The sequence below is a fragment of the Peromyscus eremicus genome, chromosome 11, assembly GCF_949786415.1.
Source record: "Peromyscus eremicus chromosome 11, PerEre_H2_v1, whole genome shotgun sequence".
Classification (NCBI taxonomy): Eukaryota; Metazoa; Chordata; class Mammalia; order Rodentia; family Cricetidae; genus Peromyscus; species Peromyscus eremicus.
In genome coordinates this window covers 48,174,798-48,202,739 of record NC_081427.1, presented here as the reverse complement: position 1 = coordinate 48,202,739, position 27,942 = coordinate 48,174,798, and the positions used below count along the sequence as shown (strand labels likewise).

At 38.1% G+C, this 27,942-nt stretch overlaps 1 protein-coding gene across 1 annotated transcript in view; it reads left to right on the top strand.

Annotated features, from left to right (window-relative positions):
- Adamts6 (ADAM metallopeptidase with thrombospondin type 1 motif 6) overlaps positions 1 to 27,942 on the top strand; it is a 214,305-nt gene that overhangs the window by 145,111 nt on the left and 41,252 nt on the right. The window contains exons 15-19 of the mRNA XM_059276387.1: positions 5,476 to 5,609; positions 7,721 to 7,844; positions 8,686 to 8,766; positions 24,421 to 24,584; positions 25,432 to 25,570. Coding sequence (XP_059132370.1) covers positions 5,476 to 5,609; positions 7,721 to 7,844; positions 8,686 to 8,766; positions 24,421 to 24,584; positions 25,432 to 25,570 — 642 coding nt within the window. The remainder of the gene's footprint in view (positions 1 to 5,475; positions 5,610 to 7,720; positions 7,845 to 8,685; positions 8,767 to 24,420; positions 24,585 to 25,431; positions 25,571 to 27,942) is intronic.

Genomic DNA, 27,942 nt, shown 5'->3' with positions numbered 1-27,942 from the left:
GTCGATCTATCAGAGGAAATACAGCCCCTCTTACTTGTGCTTCCAGTGGCTTGATTGTTTTACTGTTTATGTTTTTGCCAGTAAGATATGTTTATTTTTTATTTTGTTTTGTATTTTTGAGACAGAGTCTCACTATATAGCTCTGACTGTCCTAGAACTCACTATGTACACCAGGCTGGTCTTGAACTCAAGAGATCCACCTGCCTCTGCCTCCTAAGCACTGGGATTAAAGGCGTGCACCACTATGCCTGGCTTGTTTCTTTTTTATTGTTTGAGAATTTCACAATACATATATGTAATGAATTTTGATCAAATCCACCTCCATTTTCCCTCCCCTACAATTTCCCCATTATCAGCCACACTACTGTTTTTCCCTCCCAACTTCATGTTCTCTTTTCTTGCTCTTTTTTTTTTTAACTCACTGAGTCACCTTAGTGCTGCCTGTATGTGTGTGAGAGTGGGACCATCTGTTGGGGTGTAGCTGGATACCTGAAGCAAAAGGACTTTCTCTTCTCCATCAGCCATCAGGTGCCAATACTCTACCACAGATAGGGGCAGAACTTCACGAGGCCTTCCCAAACCCATGCTGCAGGTCTTATGCAAGCAGTCACAGCTGCTTGTGTTTATGTGCAGTCATTATACAGCAAATGTTTTTTTATTATAGTAGATGTCCACTAACTCTAGCTCTTAAAATCTTTCCACTCCCTCTTCCAAAATGATCCCCAAACTGTTGGGAGAGGGGTATAATATGGATGTGAGTACTCTGCAGTCTTTTATTTTTCACACTTTAACAAATGTGGATGTCTGTATTGATCACCATCTACTGCCAAAAGAAGCTTGTCTGATGAGGGTTGAGAGACACTAATCTGTGAGTGTAAAGATAAGAACATACAGGGCAGTTTATTACTGAGTCCATTTAGCTAAATAATAATACTGGGTTCTCCGCTAGGACCTGTGGCCTAGCTAGCAACAGACTAGGGGCCCTGTTAACAGTTCCAGGCATGGGTTCCATCTTTCAGTGCAGGCTTTAAGTCCAATCAGAAAATGGTTTGCTCATTCTCATAATATTCATATTGCATCAGCAAGCATATCTTACCAAGCCAGTCTTATTGTAGCTTGCAGGGTTCATCCCTAGAAAGACTTTTGTTTTTATTTTTATTCCCTTGTAGCATGCACAGCACTTTCTAACATGAAAGCAGGTCAATAGAAATGAAGCCTCCAGGTCAGTAATAGCTTGATTTCTCCCTGCTCTATGGTGTTTTCAGCAATAGAATATTGCCATCAAATTTAACCAAGAGCAACAGCAATAGCCTATAATGCTTTCTGGAGCATCTATGGGACCCCATTGACCAAGAACTAAAAAATAAGTAACCCATACCTAGCACTGGGCTTTTCATTCGATGGCCTTTGGTGGCTGGGGGAAACACTGTCTTCTCACTATAGCATAACTCCTCTAAGTTTCTTGTGTGTATGAATATGTGTATGTTTTAGGAAGGTTTTCAGTAGTGCACTTCCCTATGGCATTTTCTAAGGTAATTAATGTTAGTCATCCCTCTCCATGCTCCCTCTTCTGCCTGCCCTTCTGTCTGCATCCCCATTCAACCCTTGCTCTTCTACCTGCATTCTATGAGGTCATTATAGACTTTTGATCCAATATGCTAATCTTCATATTTTATCTGGAGAATTATGATTATTATTTTTAGGAGGGGGTAGCAATTCCTGTAATTTTGTTGACTTTTTTCTAAATTTGATTATTGTTTGTTTGTTTTTTTGGTTCCCTGTGTGTATTGGGGGGTTGCTGGCTTCCTCAGTGTTGCATGGTTAACTTCCTCTTAGTTCTCCTTTGTTAATCTATTTCTCTCATTAAATTTATTCTTTACTCATGATTACAGCAATCTTTCTTCCTCCTCTGAGCATCATGTTTCTTTTGATTATTTTTTGCAGACCTGACTTGGTGATAAATGGCTTAATTTTTTGCTTGTCCTGAAATATCTTCATTCCATATTGATATTATAAGACAACTTGCTAGAATTAGTAATTTTGGTTGATGATTAATATCAGAGCTTGAAATTTTCCTGGCTTTTAGGGTTTCTGCTGAGATGTCTGATATTGTTTATTTGGATGCTTTTGCCTTTTCAATTGAGTTGGCTTTTTTCTTACAGTTTTTAATACTTTACTGAATAGTTTTAGCATCTTGACTATAATGTGTTGTGGAGAGACTCTTCCTTGGTCATGCATATCTAGTGTTCCAAGTCACTCTTGATCGTGAATGTTCATTTCTTTCCCCAGATTTGAGGAAATTTTAGATATCACTTCATTGACTAGCTTTTCTGTGACTTAAGCTTTAATCTTGGCTCCTTAACCACATCCATTCTTGGTTTGGCCCCTTAATCATGTGCCACAGTTTTCAGATGCAATAGACATTTCAGATGCAATAGACATACTGCTTTTTCTTTTCTTCTTTTCTTCTTTCCTTCCTTCCTTTCTTCCTTTCTCCCTCCCTCCCTCCCTCTCCCCCTCCCTCCCTCTCTCTCTCTCTCTCTCTCTCTCTCTCTCTCTCTCTCTCTCTCTCTCTCTCTTTTTATTTATTTATTTATTTCTGTTGGAGTATTGCATTGCCTCAGCCTTGCCTTCCACCTCTGATATTCTTTCTTCTCTTGGTCTAGTCTACTGGTGATGCTTTCCACTATGTTATTTGGTTGATGAGTTTTTCATTTCTAGCATTTGTTTGACTTTTTTTTTTTCATGATCTCAGTTTCCTTCCTGTGCTTCTCATCCATGTTGTGGATCTCTCTTCTGTACTGCTAACATTCTTACATCTTGAATTGATTTTCTTTACTCTTCTGCTTGCTTGTTTTCTTGAAGTCATTTATTACTTTTAGAAGTATTTTTGACTTTTTTAAATTGGCCTTTCTATATTTCAGAATCTTTAGGTTTAGTAATTGAGAGTTTGCGATCTCCTAGAGCTGTCCTGTCACCATGCTTGCTCATGTTTCTTCCATTCCTATGTTGCAATTTGCCTATCTGTTTGGATAGCTCTGGGTTTATTTGGTGATAATTTTAGTGAATAATCCTCAATATGACTAAGAGAGAAGAAAACAAACCACCTTGGGTTGAGGTTTCTGCTTCTGCTTTTCCTACTTAGGATAGGGTGGTTTGCTATTCCCCATCCCCACCTCCAGCCCCACCCTGCATTGCCCATCTGTTTCTCCTCACTTTCAGCTGACTTAGCCTCCCTCTGTGATTTCCAGTGCTCTTCCAATTATTCTATCTTCGAGACAGAGATTATCTCTTCTTTTTTTTCCCTGACTGTTCTCATCCATTGCACAATCCAGAGGCTGCTGCTTCTCCATCATCTTCAGGTACCAACCATCCTATAGAGACCAGTTTGTCAGCCTCCAAAAAACCAGAAGCATTCAAATGGAATAGAATCTGTGCTTTCATCTTGGCTTTAAAAAAAATCTAACAACATTGAGACATCCTTATCATAACAGTGACCTCATTAGGGGATGTGCTCTAATTTGTTATTGAACCCAGCATGCACTTGGCTTTCTTCTTTTACCTACTTTCACCCTTTGGAAACCTTGTTTCTAAGAACGTTATTGAAATCCAGGCATATAATTTTTTTTCTTTTTTTAAAATTTATTTTTATTTTACAGTACAATTCAGTTCTACATATCAGCCACGGATTCCCCTGTTCTCCCCCCTCCGGCCCCCCTCACCCTCCCCCAGCCCACCCCCCATTCCCACCTCCTCCAGGGCAAAGCCTCCCCTGAGGACTGAGATCAACCTGTTAGACTCAGTCCAGGCAGGTCCAGTCCCCTCCTCCCAGACCAAGCCAAGCAACCCTGCATAGGCCCCAGGTTACAAACAGCCAACTCATGCAATGAGCACAGGACCTGGTCCCACTGCCTGGATGCCTCCCAAACAGATCAAGCCAATCAACTGTCTCACCCATTCAGAGGGCCTGATCCAGTTGATGACCCCTCAACCATTGGTTCATAGTTCATGTGTTTCCATTCATTTGGCTGTTTGTCCCTGTGCTTTATCCAACCTTGGTCTCAACAATTCTCACTCATATAAACCCTCCTCATTCTCGCCAATTGGACTCCCAGAGATCTACCCGGGGCCTAGCCATGGAAATCCAGGCATATAATTTTTTTTCAGGCATATAATTTTAATTTGTTACTTCAAAGAGAATTTTTGTCAGCCTAACTAGAATAAAACCAGTTTTTTTTAAACCTTATGAATTAAAGCTATAAAGAAAATACTTTAACTCATAAACTTAATCAGTAATTTATATTTATATACTTTATACATGTGCTCTTTCCATTCCAGTAAGACTACATTTATATCTGTTTTTTCTATAAAATCATGATACATGGATTGCTGATTTTTGTTTAACACATTAACCATAAAAATAAACATGTCTGTGTCATCAAGATAACTCAGTTGCCAAGCCAGATGACCTGAGATTGATTCCTGGGACCCACATGGTAAAAAGAGAGAAATGACTCCCATGGGTTGTCCTCTGACCTACACACACACACACACACACACACACACTGTGGCACATGTGCACCCACACACAAGTATGCATACACATACACACATTTCTAAGACATTAAAATGGCCATTATTATGTTTTTCATAAAACATACTATATATTATTTCAATAACTAAAATATTATATTTCACGTTGTCTTCTTTTATTAATCTAATAAAAATTGCATAAACATAATGCCATTGTTAACTCTATCATTGATTTGCTGATCTCATATGAAACTATTCTCCAGCTCCTTTGAGTATGATGTTTTCCAGACATGGACAGATTAGTTTTGTTTTAATAGTGTGTATTCCTGATTGATTGACACAGCAGAGTTTTTGTATGGGATTTAACAGAGTATATAACAGAATTCTTATTTGTTCTAAAAGTTATTGTTCATATCTCCTAAAATTGTGTTTCCTTAGCTCATTTTTAAAACACTTCCCTTTTATACTTTAACAAGAACTGTTCGGTGACTTCTACTATGATTCATTTGACCCAAGATCAATTGTAATATGTAGTGGGTGCTCTTGAAAGGCTTCAAGCACAAGGCTGCTCGTCAGGTACTCCTTTCCATTCCGTTATGGATGCAATAAAAATAAACACAAAGTTTTTAAAAAGATAGAAGTCTATATACTGAAGTGTACACTCTGGAATGGTGTATACATGAATTGTCAACTTGATAAGAATAACATTGAAGCCAGGTGTGATGGCCCATGCCTTTGATCCCAGCACTCGAAAGGCAGGTAGATCTATAAGTTCAAGGCCAGCTTGGTCTACAAAACAAGTTCCAGGACAGCCAGGGTTGTTACACAGAGAAACCCTGTCTTGAAAAACCAAAAATAAATAAATAAAATAAACAAAAACATTGAATACCTCTTTCTTAGGAGAACCACTCTACTTTTTTCACTTATGTTTTATTTGTCTAGGTGGGGTAAAACCTTGCGCTTTAAACTGCCTGGCTGAAGGTTACAATTTCTACACTGAGCGGGCCCCTGCAGTCATAGATGGAACCCAGTGCAATGCTGACTCCCTGGATATCTGTATCAATGGAGAATGCAAGGTGCCTCAGATTTGACTTCTCTTGGCTGGGGTCTTTAAGAACTTTGTCTTTTTCTCAGATAGTAACTTGTGTTGATTTCTATGTTCAACTTTTTAAAGCTACATTTTAGATAAATTCAATGACAGTGAAGAGCAACAGTACAGTGTGCATGCACACACACACACACACACACACACACACACACACACCAGAATGACCCATTCATATTACAAAACCATGCAAAAGGTGATTTCTTCTGGAATTTTAATTATATTTATAATAATTGCCAAGGGTATACTTTTTTTTGTCTTTCATTTACATTATCCTCCTGTTCGGCTTATATGTAAAATAATAGAAAAAGAGAGGGAATAGGAATTCAACTCTTCTTCATGTGGCTACCATATGTTCTTACTGGAAGACTTTATATATTTCATAGTGTAATTTTTTCTCAAAGTGTGAAATAGCTATGTTCCACCTACTTTATCTCCGTTTGAGGCATTATGATGGTTTTCATTACACAGTCAGTCTTATTAAAGCATTTACTTTAGCATTAACCAGATGACTTGGAAAGGATAGGATCAAATTCATGGATCTTATCATAATAAGAAAAGCCACAAAACCACTGTTCTCAGAACTTGTTTTGCTTGTTTTACTCTGAAGAGAAGCACATTGTTAAGTGATGCAAACTGAGAAAGAGGAGATAAAACCAGTGTTTTGCTTAGCTTCAAAATCTCCAAGTTCCTTTTGATAACTTGCCTCTAGATCCGATGATCCAGTTAATGCGTGTGTGTGTGTGTGTGTGTGTGTGTGTCTGTGTGTCTGTGTGTGTCTGTGTCTGTGTGTCTGTGTCTGTGTGTGTCTGTATGCGTGCTTTGTGTTTGTGTAAGTGTGTATGTGTGCATGTAAAGAGAAAAAGAGAGATTTGTGTATACTTGTGTGTATTTGTATAGGTACCTTATCTTCTTAAAGTAAAATACATTTTATAACAGTTTTTTAGATAATAAGATATAATTACAGTTTTATTTAAAAATTGTATTTTGTATCTATGGATAAATTATAGCTATACAAATTCAGGTACCAAAATATATGCCATATATGTTAAAAGTCCTTATTTTTGTAATTAAACACAAAATTAAAAGGTGAAGTTTTAGCTTCTTAAATTGCATGCTTACATCTCCTTTGTGTTTATGCCAATTTGATTCCCAAACAAGAAACATGTATTCATTTTTTTAAAAATTTACTCAGGTATTAACTTCATAATTAGCATCTAGCACTAACAATTACATGAACGAAGCCATGGTTTAGGAAGGACAGACAGTAGGGTTCAGTGGGACCCTCTATTATATCCCTGCAGAGGATGAGCTCATGGGACCCTCTCTATTATATCCCTGCAGAGGATGAGCTCAGTGGGACCCTTTACTACATCCCTGCAGAGGATGAGCTCATGGGACCCTCTATTATATCCCTGCAGAGGATGAGCTCATGGGACCCTCTCTATTATATCCCTGCAGAGGATGAGCTCAGTGGGACCCTTTACTACATCCCTGCAGAGGATGAGCTCATGGGACCCTCTATTATATCCCTGCAGAGGATGAGCTCATGGGACCCTCTCTATTATATCCCTGCAGAGGATGAGCTCAGTGGGACCCTTTACTACATCCCTGCAGAGGATGAGATCATGGGACCCTCTATTATATCCATGCAGAGGATGAGCTCAGTGGGACCCTCTATTATATCCATGCAGAGGATGAGCTCAGTGGAACCCTCTGTTGTAGTCCTATAGAGGACCATGAATCATCCTTCCTAGTTCTTTAATTTCTAGACTAGAGGTGAAAGAAAGTGTCCATTACTAATAAATTATAATATTTTAAAGGATTAGAACATGATATCTATCAATCAAAGAGAAATCGAGGTTAGAAGTAGTCATGTATCTAGGAAATCAATTTTCTTTTTTGTTTAGGTATTCAGAAATATTAGCTGTACTTACTAGAGAATGACATTAAATGGGAAAATATTTCTTATTTTGATTTCCTTTACTGGAAATACAAGTAAATAACTGAGTTCTATGTATTTGATTAGTTATGGTTCCAAGAACCTCCCTTTTTGACCCACTGAATATTCTCTGTTTTCAGCATGTAGGTTGTGATAATATTTTGGGATCTGATGCTAGGGAAGATAGGTGCCGAGTCTGTGGTGGGGACGGAAGCACCTGTGATGCCATTGAAGGCTTCTTCAATGACTCATTGCCCAGAGGAGGTGAGTATGGAGAGAACTCTTCCTCTGGTGATCTGCAGTAGTAAAGACTCTTGCTTTTCCTTTCCTACCTACTGAAAACTTCCTTGATGTAGGCCAGCAGTGTCTTTTCCCCAGACGGTGGTTCTTTCAGTCTCTTTCATGTTAAATGTGGTTTCATGAAGATATTTTAAAGAATGTTATTTTACTTCAGTTAGCCTTTCTGTGAGGAGGGTTTGTTGAGGACTGAAAATAAGCTTTTGACCATGCTAGGCAAATGTTCTGGCACTGAGCTAGCTACACCTCCAGCCCTACATTTTTCTTTAACATAGGATCTCACTTAAATTACCCTATCTGGCTTTGAATTCCTAGGCATTAGTGATCCTGTTCTCTCAGCCTCATTGGGTAGCTATGACTGTAGGTGACACTACCACTTCCAACTTGCCATGTTTCTTTAAACTGTGATAACCCACAGAGCACTGGTGTGAGGAGAGCATGTTGAAAAAAGAAAGGTGGAACAATACTACACATGTTAAGGTTGTAAAATACCTTGAGATGATTGTAGGAAAAAAAAGTAGGCAGATGCAGGCAGATGTCTATGAGTTCATGGCTAGCCTGGTCTAACATAGTGAGTTCCAGGCCAGCCAAGGACTACTTGGTCATAGTCTATCTCAAGCTCCCTCCCATCCCCTAATCAAACATTTTTTCGCTTCATAGACCCACTGGAAATTTGTTCTTATTTTTCAATTATGAAGTACAAAGTCAAAGAAGAAATGAAGGAATAAACCCCATTGCGAATATTAGCTGGCTGCTAGGCACTCATTTTTAGTTGGCTGCTTATTGCGGGCAATCTTCTGTATTCCAGGTTATATGGAAGTGGTGCAGATACCAAGAGGTTCTGTTCATATTGAAGTACGAGAAGTTTCCATGTCAAAAAATTACATTGGTAAGTTGTTTTGCTAGTTTGTTTTTAATGAATGATGTGAAAGATCTAATACTGAAAAAAAGATGTTTCAAGATGCACCCATATACATACAAGCTTACACTTCACTGTGTTATTTGATTTTAACTCAATATTATTGAAGTATACCTTGCATAGAGTATAATACATAATGATAACTATATCATTTGAATATTATTAATGATCATATAAATGCTACAACCAAAGTAGAAAACATTTCCATGGTTCTAAAATTCATTCCTTTTTGCAGTTAAATTCTTTTCATACATTTTTTTTTTAATTTATTTTTATTTCACGTACATTGGTGTTTTGCCATGGGTGTTGGGTCTCAGGAACTGGAGTTACAGACAGTTGTAAGCTGCCATGTGGGTGCTGGGAATTGAACCAGGGTCCTCTGGAAGAGCAGTCAGTGCTCTTAACCAGTAAGCCATCTCTCCAGCCCCTTTTCATACATCTTTAGAGGTTAATTCTATTAGTCGCAACCTTGGTCTCAGACAAACATTGATCGAATTTTAATTTAATTTTTATTTTTCATATATGTATGGGATACATGTATTTATATGCATGTTATAGCAATATAATTTTGTAATATTAATATATTTGTTCAATTGCTGATGGATATTTGAGACGTATTTATAGTCTTTTACTATTACAAATAAAGTTTCTCTGTGTGTGTGCAGGTACATGTCATTATCTCAAAGATATAACTACACTCCATGTTCATTACAGAATTATCTAAAACAGCCTGAGATCTGAACCCAGGTCCTCTGCAAAAGCAGTACATGCTTTTAACATTTGAGCTATCTCCCTTTGTTTTATTTATTTATTTATTTATTTATTTATTTATTTATTTATTTATTTATAATTTAGTTTAATTTTACATATCAGCTATGGATTCCTTTGTCCTCCCCCTTCTCGCCCCCCGCCCCCGGCCTTCCTGGTCTCAGCACCTGGATTGGGGATCGGACGCCGTCTTCTTGGGTCTAGGGGTACTGCACTCCATTCACAGACCCATACATAACACACATATATACATAATTAAAAATGGAAAAGGACAATATGGCTGCTTAAGCAAGACCTGAGCAATGACATGCCAACACAGGTGGAAGAAATCACCAAGGCCTTACTCTTAGATTAAGAGCTACAAGCAATTAAAATCTGCTAAGAGAGGGAGAATTCATCTTTCCATAGATGGGTACACTAAATGATCATCTAATCCCAAGAGGTCAGCCCTAAAATATATACACAAAGCAACACTAAACAGACTCAGCAGGTTGCATTTATATATTTATTTGTGTATACGTATATATGTCTATATATGTAACAATAATAATAATTAAATAATAAGAGTCTATGAATTTGAGAGGAAGTGGGGGGGAATTATGTAATTATATTTTAATTTTAAAAATTGGAAAAAGAAAGATAAAGCAAGGAAATCCTCCTGTGACATGAACAAACCCAAAAGACATTTTGCAAAATGACATAAACCAGACATAGACATAGATAGCACATGACATCATTTATATGTACACTCTAAAAATCTCATTGAAAACGTGGTTGATTACGGTGGGTCTTGAAAGGAGAGTAACAGATGGAGAGATTGAGAATGTTGGTCAACAAGTATAAAGTCAGTTATATGATGAATAAATCCTGGAACTATAACATACTGTGTCTAATAAGAATGTACTGTTGTGTAGCACTGTCCCTGGGAAGGTGTGAACAAACATCCGCTCTACAGGTAGGAAACAGAAGACAGGCCAAAGACGGACACTACCAAAGCCCAACTTGGTGACCAGTTTCATCAGGGTTACTTATAGGAATAGGGGTGAGCCCATCCCAGCATGGATGGCAGTTCACAAAAGCTGGGAACCCAGAGCACACTGTACAGCCTGCAGGCAGCTCAATAGCATGGACAGTGTCCTTTTCCAGTGGCTCACTTGGTCTTATTTCTCCTAGGAAGTCTGGTATGTCTCTGCTATTTTTAGGATGATTGGCTGGTCTCTGCTTCTTCCAGGCAGCTGGCCTGAGTCTTCTTTATGCCCTGGCTCGTCTGAGAGCGACTCAGCAGGCTTTACAGTTTATGTGGACTTGAGGAAGGAGGACTGCCCAGTTTCAGGGACTGCTGAAGCTACTGGGGTGTTTACTTCCTGATTTAAGGAGCTTCCCAGAGTATTTCTCTCCCTTTAGAACATCCTATTTTTTTTACCTTCCTGTAAACATCCTGTTGTGAGAAGTTTCCTTCTGGGAAGTTTCAATTTCAGGAAACTTCTACACAACAATTGTATGCTTGAAATTCCCTAAGAGAACACACAGTCATCTCACCATACTCATTTCACAGTGTATGTCAGGTCATCACATTGTAAACCTTAAATTCCTCAACTTTTCAGTTTTACTCTAATATACCCAGGGGGAAAAAAGGAGAAATATATGCTTGTATTCTAAAATGGATGCATGTCATTCCAAAGAATTCCAGTTCTTCATGTTCTTATCAATACTTGATGAGATAGTCTTTACCCATATGGAAATCATTTGTTTTGCTTTGTTTTGGGAGGTCTCACGCTGTAGTCCTAGCTGTTCGTAACTCACTATGTAGACCAGACTGGCCTAGAACTCAGAGACCCACCTGCTTCTGCCTCCCAGGTGCTGAGATTAAAGGCATGAACCATCACACCAGGCTAGATACCTTCTTTCATGAAGCATCTAACAAATATATTAGCTACTTTTACCCTTTGTTTTTGTTTTGTTTTGTTTGGGGGCAGGGGCGTCAGGGTCTTGCTGTGTAGCCCAGGTTAATATGAACAATGCTGTGTAGCCTAAGCTGGATTGAATTTGTGATCCTCTTACCTCCAGTAAAAATGTGCTTGAATTGGGTGTTCTGCATATACTCTGGATAGAAATCTTTCAGATATATGTTGTATGAATATTTTCTCCTAGTGTGTGTTTTGCTTATTCTTTTTAGGTAATATATTTTAATTTTTGTTGAGAGCTAATTTATTAAACTCTTATGATTTCCATTCATGTCTTATCTTAGAATTGTGTTTTGTAAGGTTGTAAACATTCTCTTCAATATTCTTCAAGAAGTGGTTGTAGTATATGCTGCTGTAGTCTCAACAAGAAGCGATAGCTTTAAGGGACTATGGGTGTAGCTCAGAGTTAGAGTGGATGCTTACCATGCACAGGGCCCTCAGCTGAATCTCCATCACCAAAAAGCAAGAACAAAACAAAGAATAGTTTTCACTTTTGCATAAAACACGTAGCCCATTTCAATTAGTTTGTATAGAAGGAATAAAGGAAGGCTTGAGATGCCATCTTCCCCATATAGATACTGAACTTCTGTAGCACCATGTGTTGGAAAGCATGCCATCTCCCCTGTTGGATTATGGTGATGCCTTTGTTAGATGTCAACTGAACACACAGGTCTGTTGTTGGCTCTTTCTCTTCCTGACTTTTGATCTGTGTGTCTATCCTTAAACCAAAGGCATGATAGAGGATAGAGGAGACTTTCCGTCAGGACTGAAAGTCACAGGCATTAAATCTCAAATATGTGCCACTTTTTCAAAATTATTTTGTTTTTCTACCTCAGTTGTATAGAGTTAATATCTTAAATATATTTTATCAGTACCTATGAGATACACCTCTATGTTTATTTTAGTCTTCTTTAGATTACTTTCTTTGATATTTTAGTGCATCGGTTTTGCACATGTTTTATGACATTTATTACTATTCTCTTCTGAAAGATCAGAGGTAGAATCAAATCTAGGGCCTTGTACATGCTGGGCAAGCACTCTACCGGTGAGCTACATCCCACCTCTTGATTTTCTTCTTTGCAATGATGTTATAAATGATACTCATATTTTCAATTTTATTTTCCAATTTAAATTATTATCATTATATAACTCAATTTTTAAGATAAATTTTTATTATTTTTAGTTATGTATCTGTGTGTGTATCTGTGTGTGGGTATGTGCATGTGAGTAGCTTCAGTTCCTCTGAAGCTAGAGTTACAGACAGTTGTGAGCCAGCATACACAGATGCTAGGAAGTGAGCTTCGGTTCTCTGTAAGAGTGGCATTAGCCCTTAACTGTATCTTTCCAGCCCCTAACTAGGGTTTTGGTTTTTTTTTTGTATACATCCCTTCTATTTTGAGACCTAATTACAATTATTTGCTGGTTTTAGTAGAGCTTTTATTAAATTGTGTTCTGGTTTTTTTATGGTTTTGTTGTTGTTGTTGTTGTTGTTGTTGTTGTTTACATAGATCACCATGTCAACCTTGAACAAAGACAGTTTCCCTTTTTATTTACAATCTTTATTACTATTAGTCTTTTCCATGTGATACAAAGCTACATAGAAATGAGGATGCCCAATATCCCTTTATTAATCCAATCTTAAGAGAAAATGTTCAGTTTTTAACCATTAAATATAATGTTAGCTAGGAGTTTATGTAGATGGCCCTTTATCAAGTAAAGGGTACTTTGTTCTGAGGATTTTAGTCATCTATGGGTATTGAAGTTCTCTGAATCTATTGATATGATTGTATGGGGTTTATCCACTATTAATGTAATAAAGACATTGGTTGATTTGGGATTTTAAATCTATCTAGTATTCTTGGAATAAAAATATCACTTTATCAAAAAAAATCACTTTATCATAATGTATTATCCTAATTATATCAATGGAACTGATTTTCTAATATTTTTGAGGATATTTAAACCCATGTTCATAAGGAATATTAGTCTCTTGTCTTTTCTTGTGATGCCTTTATTGATATAAAGCTGACTCTATAAAATGAGTTGAGAAACACTTCTTTCCTGTCTATTTTCCTCAGTGAACCTAGGGGAAATGGATATTATGTTTTAGTGTTGGATAGGCTTTAACTGTAAAACGCGTTGGGCTTCAGTTTTCTTTATGGGAAGTTTTTATTGAGAAAATGTGTTTCTGTAATTATAAAGTTTTCCAACTTATTGACGTAATATTATATATAATATTGCTTTATTATTCTTTAGATGTCTGTAAACATATAGGCATCATTCTTTTCATTCTCTAGACTACTAACTTGTATCTTTCATTTCTTTTTCTTGATCACTCTAGTGAAGGGTTTATTCATTTTATTGATCTTTTCAAAGATCAAGATTATGGCTTAAATGTTTTTGTCTATTTTCCATGACCACCATTCTTACTCTTCTGTTTATTAATGCCATTTTTAGTTACTTTGTTTTAATTTGTTATTTTCTGTAGCTTCTCAATATAAAAATGTAGATTGTTGTTTTTTCTATTATAAAATGAATGTTTTTAACTTTAAATTTCTCCAACTTTTTAAATTTCATGTTGTCATTATTTTAAATGCCATATTGTCATTATCACTTGTTTTTAAATGTTACTTACCTTTATACAGAAATTACTCATTTTCTAAATATCTGCAGCCTTTCCAGATATGTTTCATTATTGATTTCTAGTTTAGTCCTATATTTATAGACAGCATGTCCTAGATATTTTTCGAGGTGGATTTTGTGTGTGTGTGTGTGTGTGTGTGTGTGTGTGTGGCTATTTATCATTGAGGTGCTTTTATGACTCATCACATGTGCACTTGAGCAGAATGTATGCTGTAGTATTACTGAGTTTAGTATTCCATAAATTTAGTCAACTAGATTACAACAGTTGAATAGCTTTGTCCAGTCTTCTGTATTTGTATTCTCTGCCTTCTTGTTTAAGTAGTTGTTGCAAGAATCTACTTCATTCATTTCTGCCCTTCCATTAATTATGTCTTTCAATGTACTGATTTGGAGCTTGGCTTGTTCTCACTTTTCCAAGATCCAAAGGTGTATTATGGAGTTTTTTTATTTGAGATCTCTCTGATTTCTTACTGTAGACACTTAGAACTCCAAGCTTCCCTCTTTGTACTATTTTCATTGTATCCCAAAGGTTTTGATATGTTGTGTTCATTATCATTTGATTCCAGAGATATTTTTGTTGCTGTTTCTTCTTGATTTTTTCAATGATGCATTCATTGCCCAATACTATGTTGTTTAATCACCATAAGTTTGTGTTTGTTCCATAATTCTTACTGTTGATTTGTAGCCTTAATCCACTGTGATCAAATAGAATAAAATGAATTACGTACTTGGTGAATTATTTCAAGTGTTCTACATTTACTACAACTATTTTGTGTGTAATATATTATCTATTTTAGAGAAAGGGTCTGTGGACTGCTGAGAAGAATGTATATCATACAGTTTTTGAATGGAATATCTATAGATGTTTGTTGAGATTATTTTATTTAAGATGTCATTTAATCCTAATATTTCTCTATCTGGTGGCACTGAGATGGTCTATCAGTTGGTGAGAGTGGGATATAAAAGTCGCTGCACTACTATTGTGACTGGGTTAATTTGTGTCCTTACATCTAGTGGTTTGTGTTTCATGAAATTAAGTTTACCTATGTTCAATTTATATATGTTTAGAATTGTAATGTCTTCTTATTGCATTGATCCCTGTGATGGTTTATTGATTAGTTTGACAGGATCTATAACCATCTAGGAGAAAAGCCACTGGACACACTCATGAATGCTTATCTTCCTTAGATTAGCCTCTAGCAGGCCCCATGAGGGATTATCTTGATTAGATTAATTGAGATGGGAAGAACTACCGTAAATGTGGGCAGTACCATTGCATGGGCTGGAATCCTTGACTGAGTAAAAAATGAAAGCCAGCTGAGCAGTCATGTACCCTCAGTCATGTCTGCTTCCTAACTGAGGATGCTGTATTTCCAGGCATCTCGTGATCCTATCATGTGGTTTCTCTTTCATGATGCACTGTTCACTAGAACTGTGAGCCAAGATAAACCCTCCTTTAAATTTACCTCCTACCAGATACTTTATGACCATACCAAGACAAGTAACTGATGCAGTCTGAATGAAGGGATCTTCTTATTCTCTTTAGATTACTTTTGGTTTGAGGTTGATTCTGTCAAATTAGAATAGTGATACCTGCTATTTCCTAATTTTAATCTGTTTGCAATATTTTTTCCATTCTTTCACCCTAAACTAGTATCTGTCTTTGATGGTTGGTGTGTTTCTTACAGGCACAAAATAGATGGTTCCTTTTTTTTAATCCAATCTTTTGTTTTCTGTCTTTTGATTGGGAAATTAAGACCATTAGTGTGCACTGTTATTGAAAGACGTATATTAATTCCTGTCATTCTGTTGATGTTGTATGTTTGATCTTTTCCTATTCCTCATTTGCTTAACTGCTGTTCTAGCACCATTTACTCCTCCACCCCTTAGCCTCTTTGATATGCTTCTCATTCTTTTCAGTCTGAAGAACTACTTCCAGTATCTTCTGTTGGGTGGCTTAGTGGTCATAAACTCCTGTAGCCTGCTTTTATCATGGAATGTTTCTTTCTCCCCACAGCATGACATATAGTTTTGCCAAGTATCACAATCTGGTTTAACAGCTGTAATCTTTCCAAATTTGAAATACACAATTCCAAGCCCTTCTTACTTTTCAAAGCTTCCACTAAAAACTCAGCTGTTTTGCTAGGCCTTCATTTATATGTACCTTGGTGTTTCTCTCTTGCAGCTTTCAATACACTTTCATTTTTCTAGGTATTTAGTGTTTGACTATGGCATGGTGTGAGGAGTTTCTTTTCTGCAGCTATTTGGTCTTCTGCATGCTTCTTATACCTAGATGGACTTCTTTTTTCCTAGGTGTGGGAAATATTCTGCTATGATTGTGTTGAAAATATTTTCATGTCTTTGATATGTAGTTCTCCTTCCATGTCCCTACTTCAAAGATTTAGTGTTCTTATAATATCACAAAGATCTTTGCACTTTCCATTCATACATTTTTTTAAAAAGTATCCATGCTCTTGACTGAATGTACCCATTCCTCCACTTTGTCGTCAGCTCTTCTAGCCTGTTTTCCACGTGTTCTGTTCTCTTTATTGGTGAGGCTTTCCATTGAACTCTTTATTTGATTCACTGATTTTTTTCACCTCTAACATTTCAATTTGGTTTTTCATCTATATTTTACCTTCCATTTTTATATTGTATGTCAGCTTTTTTTCTTCATTCAACTGTTTACTCATATTCTCATTCATTTCTTTGAGCATGTTTATAGTCATTCTTTTGAATTTTTTTTCTGGAATTTTATGTAGGTATTTCTCATTTGGGGTCATTATCTGGATTGATAGTTTTTGGAGGAGACAAGTTATCTTCGTTTTTCATATTATTTGTGTTCTTGTGTTGTGATTTGCATATCAGGAGTTGGATTTGGGGAGTTTGTTTACTTGTTTGTTTGTTTGTTATTGGTCACCTTTCTTTCACTGGGAGTGTTTGCAGGCTCCCTGGTTGTTGGAAGTTGTTTATTGTATAGGGTTGGTTTAGCTATGCTGGGTTTTCTATTTTTCCATATGAAGGTGAGTATTGTTTTTTCAAGGTCTGTAGAAAATTGTGTTGGAATTTTGATGGGAATTGCATTTAGTCTGTAGATTGCTTTTGGTAAGATGGCCATTTTTACTATGTTAATCTTACAGATCCATGAGCATGGGAGATCTTCTCATCTTTTGATGTCTCCTTCAATTTCTTTCTTCAAAGACTCGAAGTTCTTGTCCTACAGGTCTTTCACTTGCATGGATAGAGTTACACCAAAATACTTCATATTATTTGAGGCTATTGTAAAGGGTGTTGATTCTCTGGTTTCTTTCTCAGCCTATTTATCATTAGTAAAATTGGAAGGCTACTGATTTTTTTGAGTTTATCTTGCATCCAGCCACTAGACTAAAGGTGTTCATCAGCTGTAGGAGTTCCCTGGTAGAGTTTTTGGGGTTGATAATGTATCATATCATCTGCAAATAATGACATTTTGACTTCTTTCTTTCCACTGCAAGAAAATTCACAGAATCAACTATTCTGGGCTCACAAGGGCTCACAGAGACTGAACCAACAACCAGGGAGCCTGCATGGGACTCAAGCAGGCACTCTGCATGTTACAGTCATATAGCTTGGTCCTCTTGTGGGACTTCTAACAGTGGGAACAGGGCTATCTCTTGGCTCTTTTACTGGCTTTGAGGACCCTAGTCCTTATGCTGGATCACCTTGCCCAGCCTTAATACATGGGGAAGTGCTTAGTCTTACTGCAACCTGATATACCATATTTTTGTTGATACTTATGGGAGACCTGCCCTTTCCTAAACAGAAATGGCAGGGCAGGGGAGTAGATTGGGGGGTGGGTTTAGAAGGGGGTGGGGAGAGGAACTGGGAGGAGAGGAGGGAGAGGAAACTTCGGCCAGGATGTAAAATAAATAAATAAATAAATAAATGAATGAATAAAATTTTTTAGATAGCTGGATTTTAACAACAGAAATCCTACAAACTCATGAAACCTGAACAGCTCTCTACTTAATGACTAGTGGTTCAAGGCAAAAAGAAAGAAATTAAAGACTTCCTAGAATTCAATGAAAATGAATGCACAAAACACTCAAACTTATGGAACACAATGAAAGCAGTGCTAAGAGGAGTTCAGAGCAATAAATGCCTACATAAAGGAATGGAGAGCTTGTGTACTAGCACTAAACAAACTGGAAGCTCTAGAACAACAGAAGCAAACACAACCAAGAGCAGTAGATGGCAGGAAATAAACTAAGAGCTGAAATTAATAAAATAGAAACAGAGAGAACAATTCAAAGAATCAGTGAAACAAAGAGTTGGTTCTTTGAGAAAATAGGATAGACAAACCCTTATCCAAACTAACTGAAAGACAGACAGAGAACATCCAAATTAGCAAAATCAGAAATGAAAAGGTGGACATAACAACAGACACTGAGGAACTCCAAAGAATCATTAAGTCATAAATGTTTAAAAACATCTACTCCACAAGATTGGAAAACCTAAAAGAAATGGACAATTTTCTCAATAGATACCACTTGCCAACGTTAAATCAAGATTAGATAAATAATTTTAATAGACCTATAGCCCCAAAGGAAATAGAAGCAAGCATTGAAAGTCTCCCAACCCCTCCCCCCACCAAAAAAAGCCCAGGGCAGGGCCAGACAGTTTTAGCACAGATTTCTACCATACCTTCAAAGAAGAGCTAATGCCAATAATCCTGAAATTGTTCCACAAAATAGAAACAGAAAGAACATTGCTAAATTCATTTTATGAGGTCACCCTGACACCCAAACCACACAAAGATTCAACAAAAAAAGAGAATTACAGACAAATTTTCCTCATAAACATTGATGCAAAAATACTCAATAAAATACTCAAACTAATCCCAAAACACATAAAAAGATCATCCACCATGACTAAATAGGATTCATCACAGAGATACGGGGATGGTTCAACATATGAAAATCTGTCAATGTAATCCATTATATGAACAAACTGAAAGAAAAAAATCACATGATCATCTCATTAGATGTTGGGAAAGCCTTTGACAAAATCCAACACCACTTCATGATAAAAGTCCTGTATAGATCTGAGAAACAAAGGGACATTCCTAAATGTAATAAAGGCAATTTACAGCAAGCCTATATAGCCAACATCAAATTAAATGAAGAGAAACTCAAAACAATTCCACTAAAATCAGGAACAAGACAAGACTGTCCACTCTCTCCATATCTCTGCAATATAGCACTTGAAGTTCTAGCTAGAGTAATAAAACAACTAAAGGAGATCAAGGGGATATGAATTGGAAAAGGAGAAATCAAAGTATCACTTTTCACAGATGATACAATAGTATACATAAGCAATACCAAAAACTCTACCAGGAAACATGTACAGTTGATAAATACCTTTAGTGAAGTGGCTGGATACAAGATTAACTAAAAAGAAATCAGTAGCCCTCCTATATACAAATGATAAAGAGGCTGAGAAAGAAATCAGGAAAACAACACCCTTCACAACAGCTACAAATAAAGTATCTTGGGGTAATTCTAACCAAGCAAGTGAAAAACTTGTATGGCAATAACTTTAAGTATTTGAAGAAAGAAATTGAAGAAAATATGGAAAGATGGACAGATCTCCCATGCTCATGGATCAATAGGATTAACAGTGAAAATGGCAATCTTACCAAAATCAATCTACAGATTCAACACAATCCCTATCAAATTCCAACACAATTCTTTACAGACCTTGAAAGACAATACTCAACTTCATATGGAAAAAACAAAAAAAAATCCAGGATAGCTAAAACAATCCTGTACAATAAAAGAACTTCCAGCAGCACCAGCAGCAGCAGCATCCCTGGTTTCAAGCTCTACTACAGAGCTATAGTAATAAAACCACATGGTACTGGCATAAAAATAGACAGGTGGCTCAATGGAATTGAACTGAAAACCCAGACATAAATTGACACACCTATTGACACCTGTTTTTTGGTAAATAAGCCAGAAATATACAATGGGGAAAAAAAGCATCCTCTTCAACAAATGGTGCTGATCTAACTTGGTGTCAGCATGTAGAAGAGTACAAATAGCTCCATATCTATCACCCTGCACAAAACTCAAGTCCAAGTAGATAGAAGACCTCAACATGAAACCAGATACACTGAACCTGATAGAAGAGAAAGTGGGGAATAGCCTTGAACACATTGGCACAGGAGACAACATCCTGAACAGAGCACCAATAGGGCAGGCACTAAGATGGACAATTAATAAATGGGACCTCTGAAACTAAAAGCTTCTGTAAGGCAAAGGACACTGCCAACAGGACAAAAAGGCAACCTACAGAATGGGAAAGATCTTCACCAATCCCACATCTAACAGAGGGCTGATCTCTAAAATATATAAAGAATTCAAGAAACTAGACATAAAAAAAAATCCAATTGAAAAATGGGGTACAGATCTAAACAGAAAATTCTCAACAGAAGAATTTCAAATGCCAGAGAAACACTTAAAGAAATGTTCAACATCCTTAGCCATTGGAGAAATGCAAATCAAAATGACTCTGAGATTCAGGCTTATACCTGTCAGAATGGCTAAGCTCGATAGCATAAGGGACAGCTCGTGCTGGAGAGGATATGCAGCAAGAGGAACACTCCTCCACCGCTGGTGAGAATGCAAACTCGTACAGCCACTTTGGAAATCAATATGGTGGTTACTCAGAAAATTGGAAATTGATATACCTCAAGACTCTGCTATCTCACTCCTGGCCATATACCCAAAGGATGTTCCATCTTACCACAGGGACACTTGCTCACCTGTGTCACAGCATCTTTATTCATAATAGCTAGAAACTGAAAACAACCTAGCTGTCCCTCAACCAAAGAATGGATAAAGAAAATGTGGTACATTTACACAATGCAGTACTACTCAGTGGTTTTTAAAATATAACATCATGAAATAATCTGGCAAATGTATGAAACTAGAAAAAAAAAACCATCCTGAGTGAGGTAGCCAAGACCCAGAAAGACAAACATGGTATGTACTCACTTATAAGTGGATAATAACTGTAAAGTAAAGGATAATCATGCTATAATCCACAGACCCAGAGAGGCTAAATAATAAGGAGGGCTCAAATGGGGACACATGGATCTCCCTGGGAAGGGGACATAGAATAGATTTCATAGGTGGACTGAGGGGCAGGTAGGAATGGAAACATGAAGGATCAGGTGGGGTGGATTGGAGGACAAGAGTACTGTGAGTGATGACTGGAGTTGTGGGATATTTCAAGGATGAGATAGAAACCTAGTGCGATGGAAACTCCCTGGAATTTGAGGGTGACCCTAGCAAAGACTCCTAGTTAATAGAGGATATGAAACCTGAACTGACAGATCATCTTCTGTAATCAAGCAAAGCTTCCACTGGAGGGCCTGGTACACCAAACTAGCCACAAACCTTCAACTTACAATTTGTCCTGCCTGAAAGATGTACTCGGGTAAGGGTGGCACAGAACTTGTGGGAGTGGCCAACCAATGACGGGTCCAACTTAAGACCCATGCCATGAGAGGGAGCCCATGCCTGACGCTGCTTGGAAGGCAAGGAACCAGAGGCTGGATAAGCCCAGAGACCTAGGATAGAACCAAATACAACTGCTAAAAAAACAAACAAACCAGTCAATTAAATGATTCCTAATGATATTCTGATATACTCATAGACCAGAGCCTAGCATAATTGTCATCAGAGAGGTTTCATTCAGCCATTGATAGGAGCAGATGCAGAGACCCACAGCCAAACAATAGGTGAAGCTTGGGGAATCCTGTGGAGGAGAAAAAGGATTGTAATAGTCAGAGGGGTCAAGGACAACACAAGAAAACAGCCCACAGAATCAACTAACTAGGACCTATAGGTGGTCATAGAGACGAGTGACAGTCAGGGAGCCTATATGGGTCTGATCTAGGTCCTCTACATATATATGGTATGGTTGTGTAGCTTGGTGTTCTTGTGGGACTCCTAACAGTGGGAGTGGGTCTATTTCTGACTCTTATTTCTACTCTTGGGACCTTTTTCCTTCTACTGGTTTGCCTCATCCAGCCTTGATACGAGGGTATGTGCCTAGTCTTATTGCATCTTATAATGTGATGCTTGGTTGACATCCCTGGGAAGCTTGCTCTTTTTTGAAGGGAAGCAGAGGAGGAGTGGATCTAGGGAAGAGGAAAGGTGGGGAAAAGGACTGGGAGGAGAGGAGGGAGGGGAATCTGGTCAGGAAGTAATATATGAGAAATAAGTTTTAAAAATACTTTTTAAAAAAGCTAAGCCGGGCGGTGGTGGCGCACGCCTTTAATCCCAGCACTCGGGAGGCAGAGCCAGGCGGATCTCTGTGAGTTCAAGGCCAGCCTGGTCTCCAAAGCGAGTTCCAGGAAAGGCGCAAAGCTACACAGAGAAACCCTGTCTCGAAAAACCACAAAAAAAAAAAAAAAAAAAAAAAAAAAAAAAAAAAAAAAAAAAAAAAAAAAAAGCTAAGTAGGACAAAGACAAATTCTCTTATGTAGCTGTGTCTATTTTCTAACTCTTTGGTTCTATTGTCCAGTTGTCTGTGTGCCATGTGGGAGTCCAGCTCTGACCTGTCAAAGGGTTCTTGGGGGGGAGGAGAGGAGAGAGGAATGAGGAAGTATTAGATAGAAATATAGGTGGAGACAAGACAGACACAGGATAGCTTTGGGAGGGCCCTAGGTCAATACCCAGTTGTCCAGACTTTTACTCTAATGGGCTTTTTATACACTACCAAGGGGAGAGGCAAAAGACCTCGCCCTTTCAAGATCAAAGCACCAATATACAGCCAAGTATAGACCCTATAAAACACCTGGTACCGACACCTTTGGCCAAATCATCCTATTATGCAGCTCTGCTGGACAAAGCAAACTCAGACTTTCTGACCTTGAGTAAGATCTTACTAGGAAGCCTCTGTGGGCCCCCACAGTGCCAGAATAACAAGTTTTCCCACACCATGGCCATTTAATCACTCTTCTAATATTTAGAGAGGAAAGTCTATGCCTCACTTCTACCCTCATGCCAAGCAGCTCTTTAAATTTTTTCTAATGCCTTTTTTATCCTCTCATATAAATGTTTCATTAATTTCCACCAATGATATTATGAATACTTAAGTAATTACCTTTTCACACTCATATGAAAAATTATTGCAGTTCTTTGGCTGACATTGTTTCATTATTATTAATTCTGTTCTTTGACAATTTCATACACATATGTATGTAATTCATTATTATTACTCTTTCCCCTACAGACCCCCATCCCTACCAACCTCCTCATTCCCTTTCCCAGATGTATGACTTGTAGTTTTGTTTTATGACAAACAGGTTTAGCTTAACCTGGGTCATCTGTGTGGTCATTGAATTGAAAGTATCCACTGGAACCTGATGGGGTCACGAGTGGGTATACAACTGAAGGCAACACATTCTCTTCTTCCCAAGTGTATTTTGTAGCAGATAGTTCAGTAGTGATGGGGACCTCTGAGCCCCTTCCCATCCCTGCCTGACTGTTAATGGCCCTGTTACTGTGCAGAACTAATACAGACACAGCTGCTGCAAGTTTGTGATTCCAGTTTGCGTTTAAATGAGGAGTACCTGATATGGTGGCCCCCAGTAGACCTGTAGACCAAGTGCTCAGGAGGTTAACAGGAGCAGGCTTCCAAATGTAAGACCAGTGGGCTCCATAGAGAGCCCATAACCTCAGTGGCTGCCCTTGCTTTGCTTTTGAGACAAGGTCTCACTCTGCACCCCAGGCTGGCCTTAGGCCATAGCCACCCCACACTTCTCATGTGCCTGATGCCATCTCACCCTACCCTGTGGCTCCTTAGTCTGTCTCACCTTTATGAGTATGGAAGTATGTAGGGAGCAAGGCCTCTACCCCGCAGGCCACCCGGCAATCACCTTCTTCCTGACCTGGGGACCCAGGATATAGAAACAAAGGTTTCTAAATCCCTTCTTTTCTATGCACTTGTTAATTTAAGAAGGTGGGGTCCCAAATAGGAATATCCCCACAATAAAGTCTGTCACTGTTTGGGAGGAATAAAAGCAAGAAGGGAAAGAGAAATGGATGATGTGAGACAGGGAGGACAGGGAAGATGGCCCAGCATCATTTCTGAATGAAATGGCCGTTCACTATAAACATTAGTGTAGTAGTTGATCCATGATCTATTAGTAAGTGAAATTTAACATTTTGAGGTGGATTTTTGTTCTCCTTTCCAGCTTTAAAATCTGAAGGGGATGATTACTATATTAACGGTGCCTGGACTATTGACTGGCCTAGGAAATTCGATGTTTCTGGGACAGCTTTCCACTACAAGAGACCAACAGATGAACCAGAATCCTTGGAAGCCCTAGGACCCACCTCTGAAAACCTCATTGTAATGGTAAATGTGTCTTTGCCATTATATTTTTACTGCAATTTCCACATTATGGGGTAGGAAAGGGTCATGTTTGATTAGCTCTGTTTTACAGGTGATGGAACTAAGTAAGGCAATAAAGCTAAAATGATTTGCCCAAGGGTGTAGATGCTGCAGGGTAAAGACCATAGATCTCTTGTCAGATGACTTTCATGGTTTTTTTGGTTTGTTTTGAGACAGGGTTTCTCTGTGTAGCCCTGGTTGTCCTGGAACTCACTATGTAGACCAGGCTGGCCTTGAACTCACAGAGATCTGCCTGCCTCTGCCTCCCGAGTGCTGGGATTAAAAGCATGCGCCACCACTGCCCGGCTTTTTGTGTTTCTTGAGTAAAAGTTATATGATCAAGCAGTATAGATGAAAACAGTGACAAAGTACCCATGAACAGAAAAAGTTTATATTTTATATAAATTCATGTGCTTTGAAGTTGTCTTGGAGGCCACTGAGATGTCTCATCAGATAAAGGCATTTGTCACCAAGCCTGACAACCTCAGTTCAATCCCCATGGTTCACAGAATAGAAGGAAAGGACCAACTTTGTCAAGCTGCCCTCTGACCTCTCCATGCTCCAAGGCATGTGCTCAGCCCTCTCTAACCAATAAATGAACAAAAATGTGATAATTTTTTAAGTTGTCTTGCGCTCAGGGTCAGCCTGGACCACAGACTGAGACTGTCCAGAAGATAAAGTAAATAAAGACATGTTCCAAATTTCCTGTAAGACTTGCTCTGTGCCATTTTCTTCTTCAGAAGAAATAATGAATGTCTGAATGAAGGCTCATTGTGTCTTAATTATCTTCACCAGTTGTTTTCAATGGCAGGTTCTACTCCAAGAACAGAATTTGGGAATTAGGTACAAGTTCAACGTTCCCATCGCTCGTCCTGGCAGTGGAGATAATGAAGTTGGCTTTCTGTGGCATCATCAGCCCTGGTCAGAATGCTCAGCTACCTGTGCTGGAGGTAAGACACCCACTAGGCAGCCCACAGCTGGCAGTGTGGGAAGCCAGACCTACTCTGAGCTGTGTTTTCTGTTTGCTAAAGAAGCTAATTGGAAACATTTTTTGCAGGTTTGCTTCAAGCTGTAATTTAGCAAAAGAAACTTTGCTTAATTATATTACATTGTGTTTGTTTCAACCTCATGTAATTTACACAGATTTGTTGGTAAAATACATCTTGGCACAATGAGTATCTCTGCTGGTGCTTCTCCAAGACTATTTTGAAGGTGGGCTGTTTGCTTTTCATGAACACATTCTTGGTAAAGAACATCAAGAGTTTTAAATTAAAAACCAGCAAGAATCAGACGTCACAGATGCAACTTGTTGTAATGGGGCATGAGAATGTATGTGTGCTTGTATGCTTGTGTTTGTATAATTGCGTGTTTCCCACAACCCCATTCAAACTCCCTCCTCCAGCCTTTGAAGTTAAAGGGCAATGTACTGGGATGCTACGTGAATTACTAGTGTCTGGGTCTCTGGGCTGACGATGTGTAGTGAACCCACTCTAATCCCTCAGCGAGGTAGCCGTAGCTGGTAGGCAGTGGTTGGTGATGTGTTGGTTGTCCCATGTGCGTTTTTCATGGGTGCCTTTTCCCCACAATTTACTCTATTCCTAATCCTCCTCCCTCTAGTGGCCACCAATGCAATTCTTTACCTCTGGCTGGGAGAGCAGGACAGTTGGCTTCCTTCAAAGCCAACACCCTTGCTGCTTCATGGACTGGTGAGTAGAAGTGCTGTGCAAGCAGCATCTTCCTTCTCTCTGGAGACTGAATGCACCACCTCCACCACAGAGCTTTACTACAGTAGGCAAGGAGCAAACCCATCCTCCAAGGCCAGGGAGGCCTGGAGTACCTCACCATTCCAAAACCAAAGGATACATTTGAAATAGTAATAGTGAGAATGCTGAAGTTAAAATAAATGACACAGTCCCATGCTAAACTGTGCAAGAGCATATACAGTCCATGGACCTTTGTCCATGTATCCATTGGACCTCCAAATGCCTCAAGTGTTTGAATAGGAAAAAAAATATTTTCAGAAAATTGATTACTATATAACAGAACCCATACTTTTGAGTCATAAAAATTAAAATCATCATTACTATAACTCTACTTTCAGTAGTAAAGACTACACAACATGAAAAATAAAAAAAGATGAATAGTGCTCTATTAATATTCATTCATGTGAAATATCATAAAATATGGTTAAGTAGAACTTGCAATCTATTTTAAAAGTTCTCCTCTTCCCACCCATTTTATGTGTGCGATGTCTGATGACTTATAATATAAAGTTTTCAAAACTATACTGTATCACCACTTCTTGTAATAAAATATAATGACTAATACCACTGCAGATTATTCTCAATTAATTCACTTTTTGTTCCCATAAGGGCCATTGCATTATATTTAATGTCATTTATACATAAATCTTTATTTGTGCTAATTAAATCACTTTGAGTTAATCTATGAATTAATCTTCCCCTTTCTACCTACCAACAAAAAAAAAAACATTATTAGGATAACATGTATTTAAGTAGTATAAATAAATAAACTTATTAAGAGTAGAATAAAGTTATTAAGGGTGAGTCCAAATAATTTAAGGTTTAGGCATTCTGAGAAGGATGCCCTAAAGCTGAGGCCAGCTGACTTAGGGAAGAGAAGGCATTGTAGTATCTTCAAGTACACATAGAACACGGAATGGGGAGCCCCGCTGCCTGTTCCTTTGTTCAATTGCTCTACTTGAGGATGATTTAGACACAGTCTTGTCTGAGGCCAAGAAGAAATTAAATGAATTCCCAATGTTCTTTCAACCCTATGATTCTATTTGTTCAGAGAGTACAGAGCCGACAAAGGTGGAGGAGGCATGAAAACTTAATTCAAAAGAGAACTATGAATTTATTGAAGTAAAACATATGAAAAATCTAAATGAGTCATTCTTTTCCGTAACATTCATATTGAAAAATGGAAGTGATTTGTGAATGAGGAAAAACCTAAATAAAAAGAAGAGCCCCTGGAAGGAGAGGTTTATTTCCCATAGTATAAACTACTTTGAATCTGGAGCTACTGATCTTATGTTTGAGGTGGTTCTGGGACCCCAAACTCTGCTTGAGTGTGAGTGATTTTGAGCATTTATGAGGCCCTGGCTTTTGTGGAGAGAGGGAGGTCAGTGACTGAAAGTTGGCAGGTTTGTGTGCAGAGTCATCATTTGTCTTGTTCATCCAGGTGTGATCTGGGGACCAGCGGCCTCAGCATCAGTCAGGGATTCACTGAGTAGCTGATTCGATCCCTATATCAGAACTCCTTCAGAGAAACTGAATAGGTTCTGTGTTTTCACAAGCTT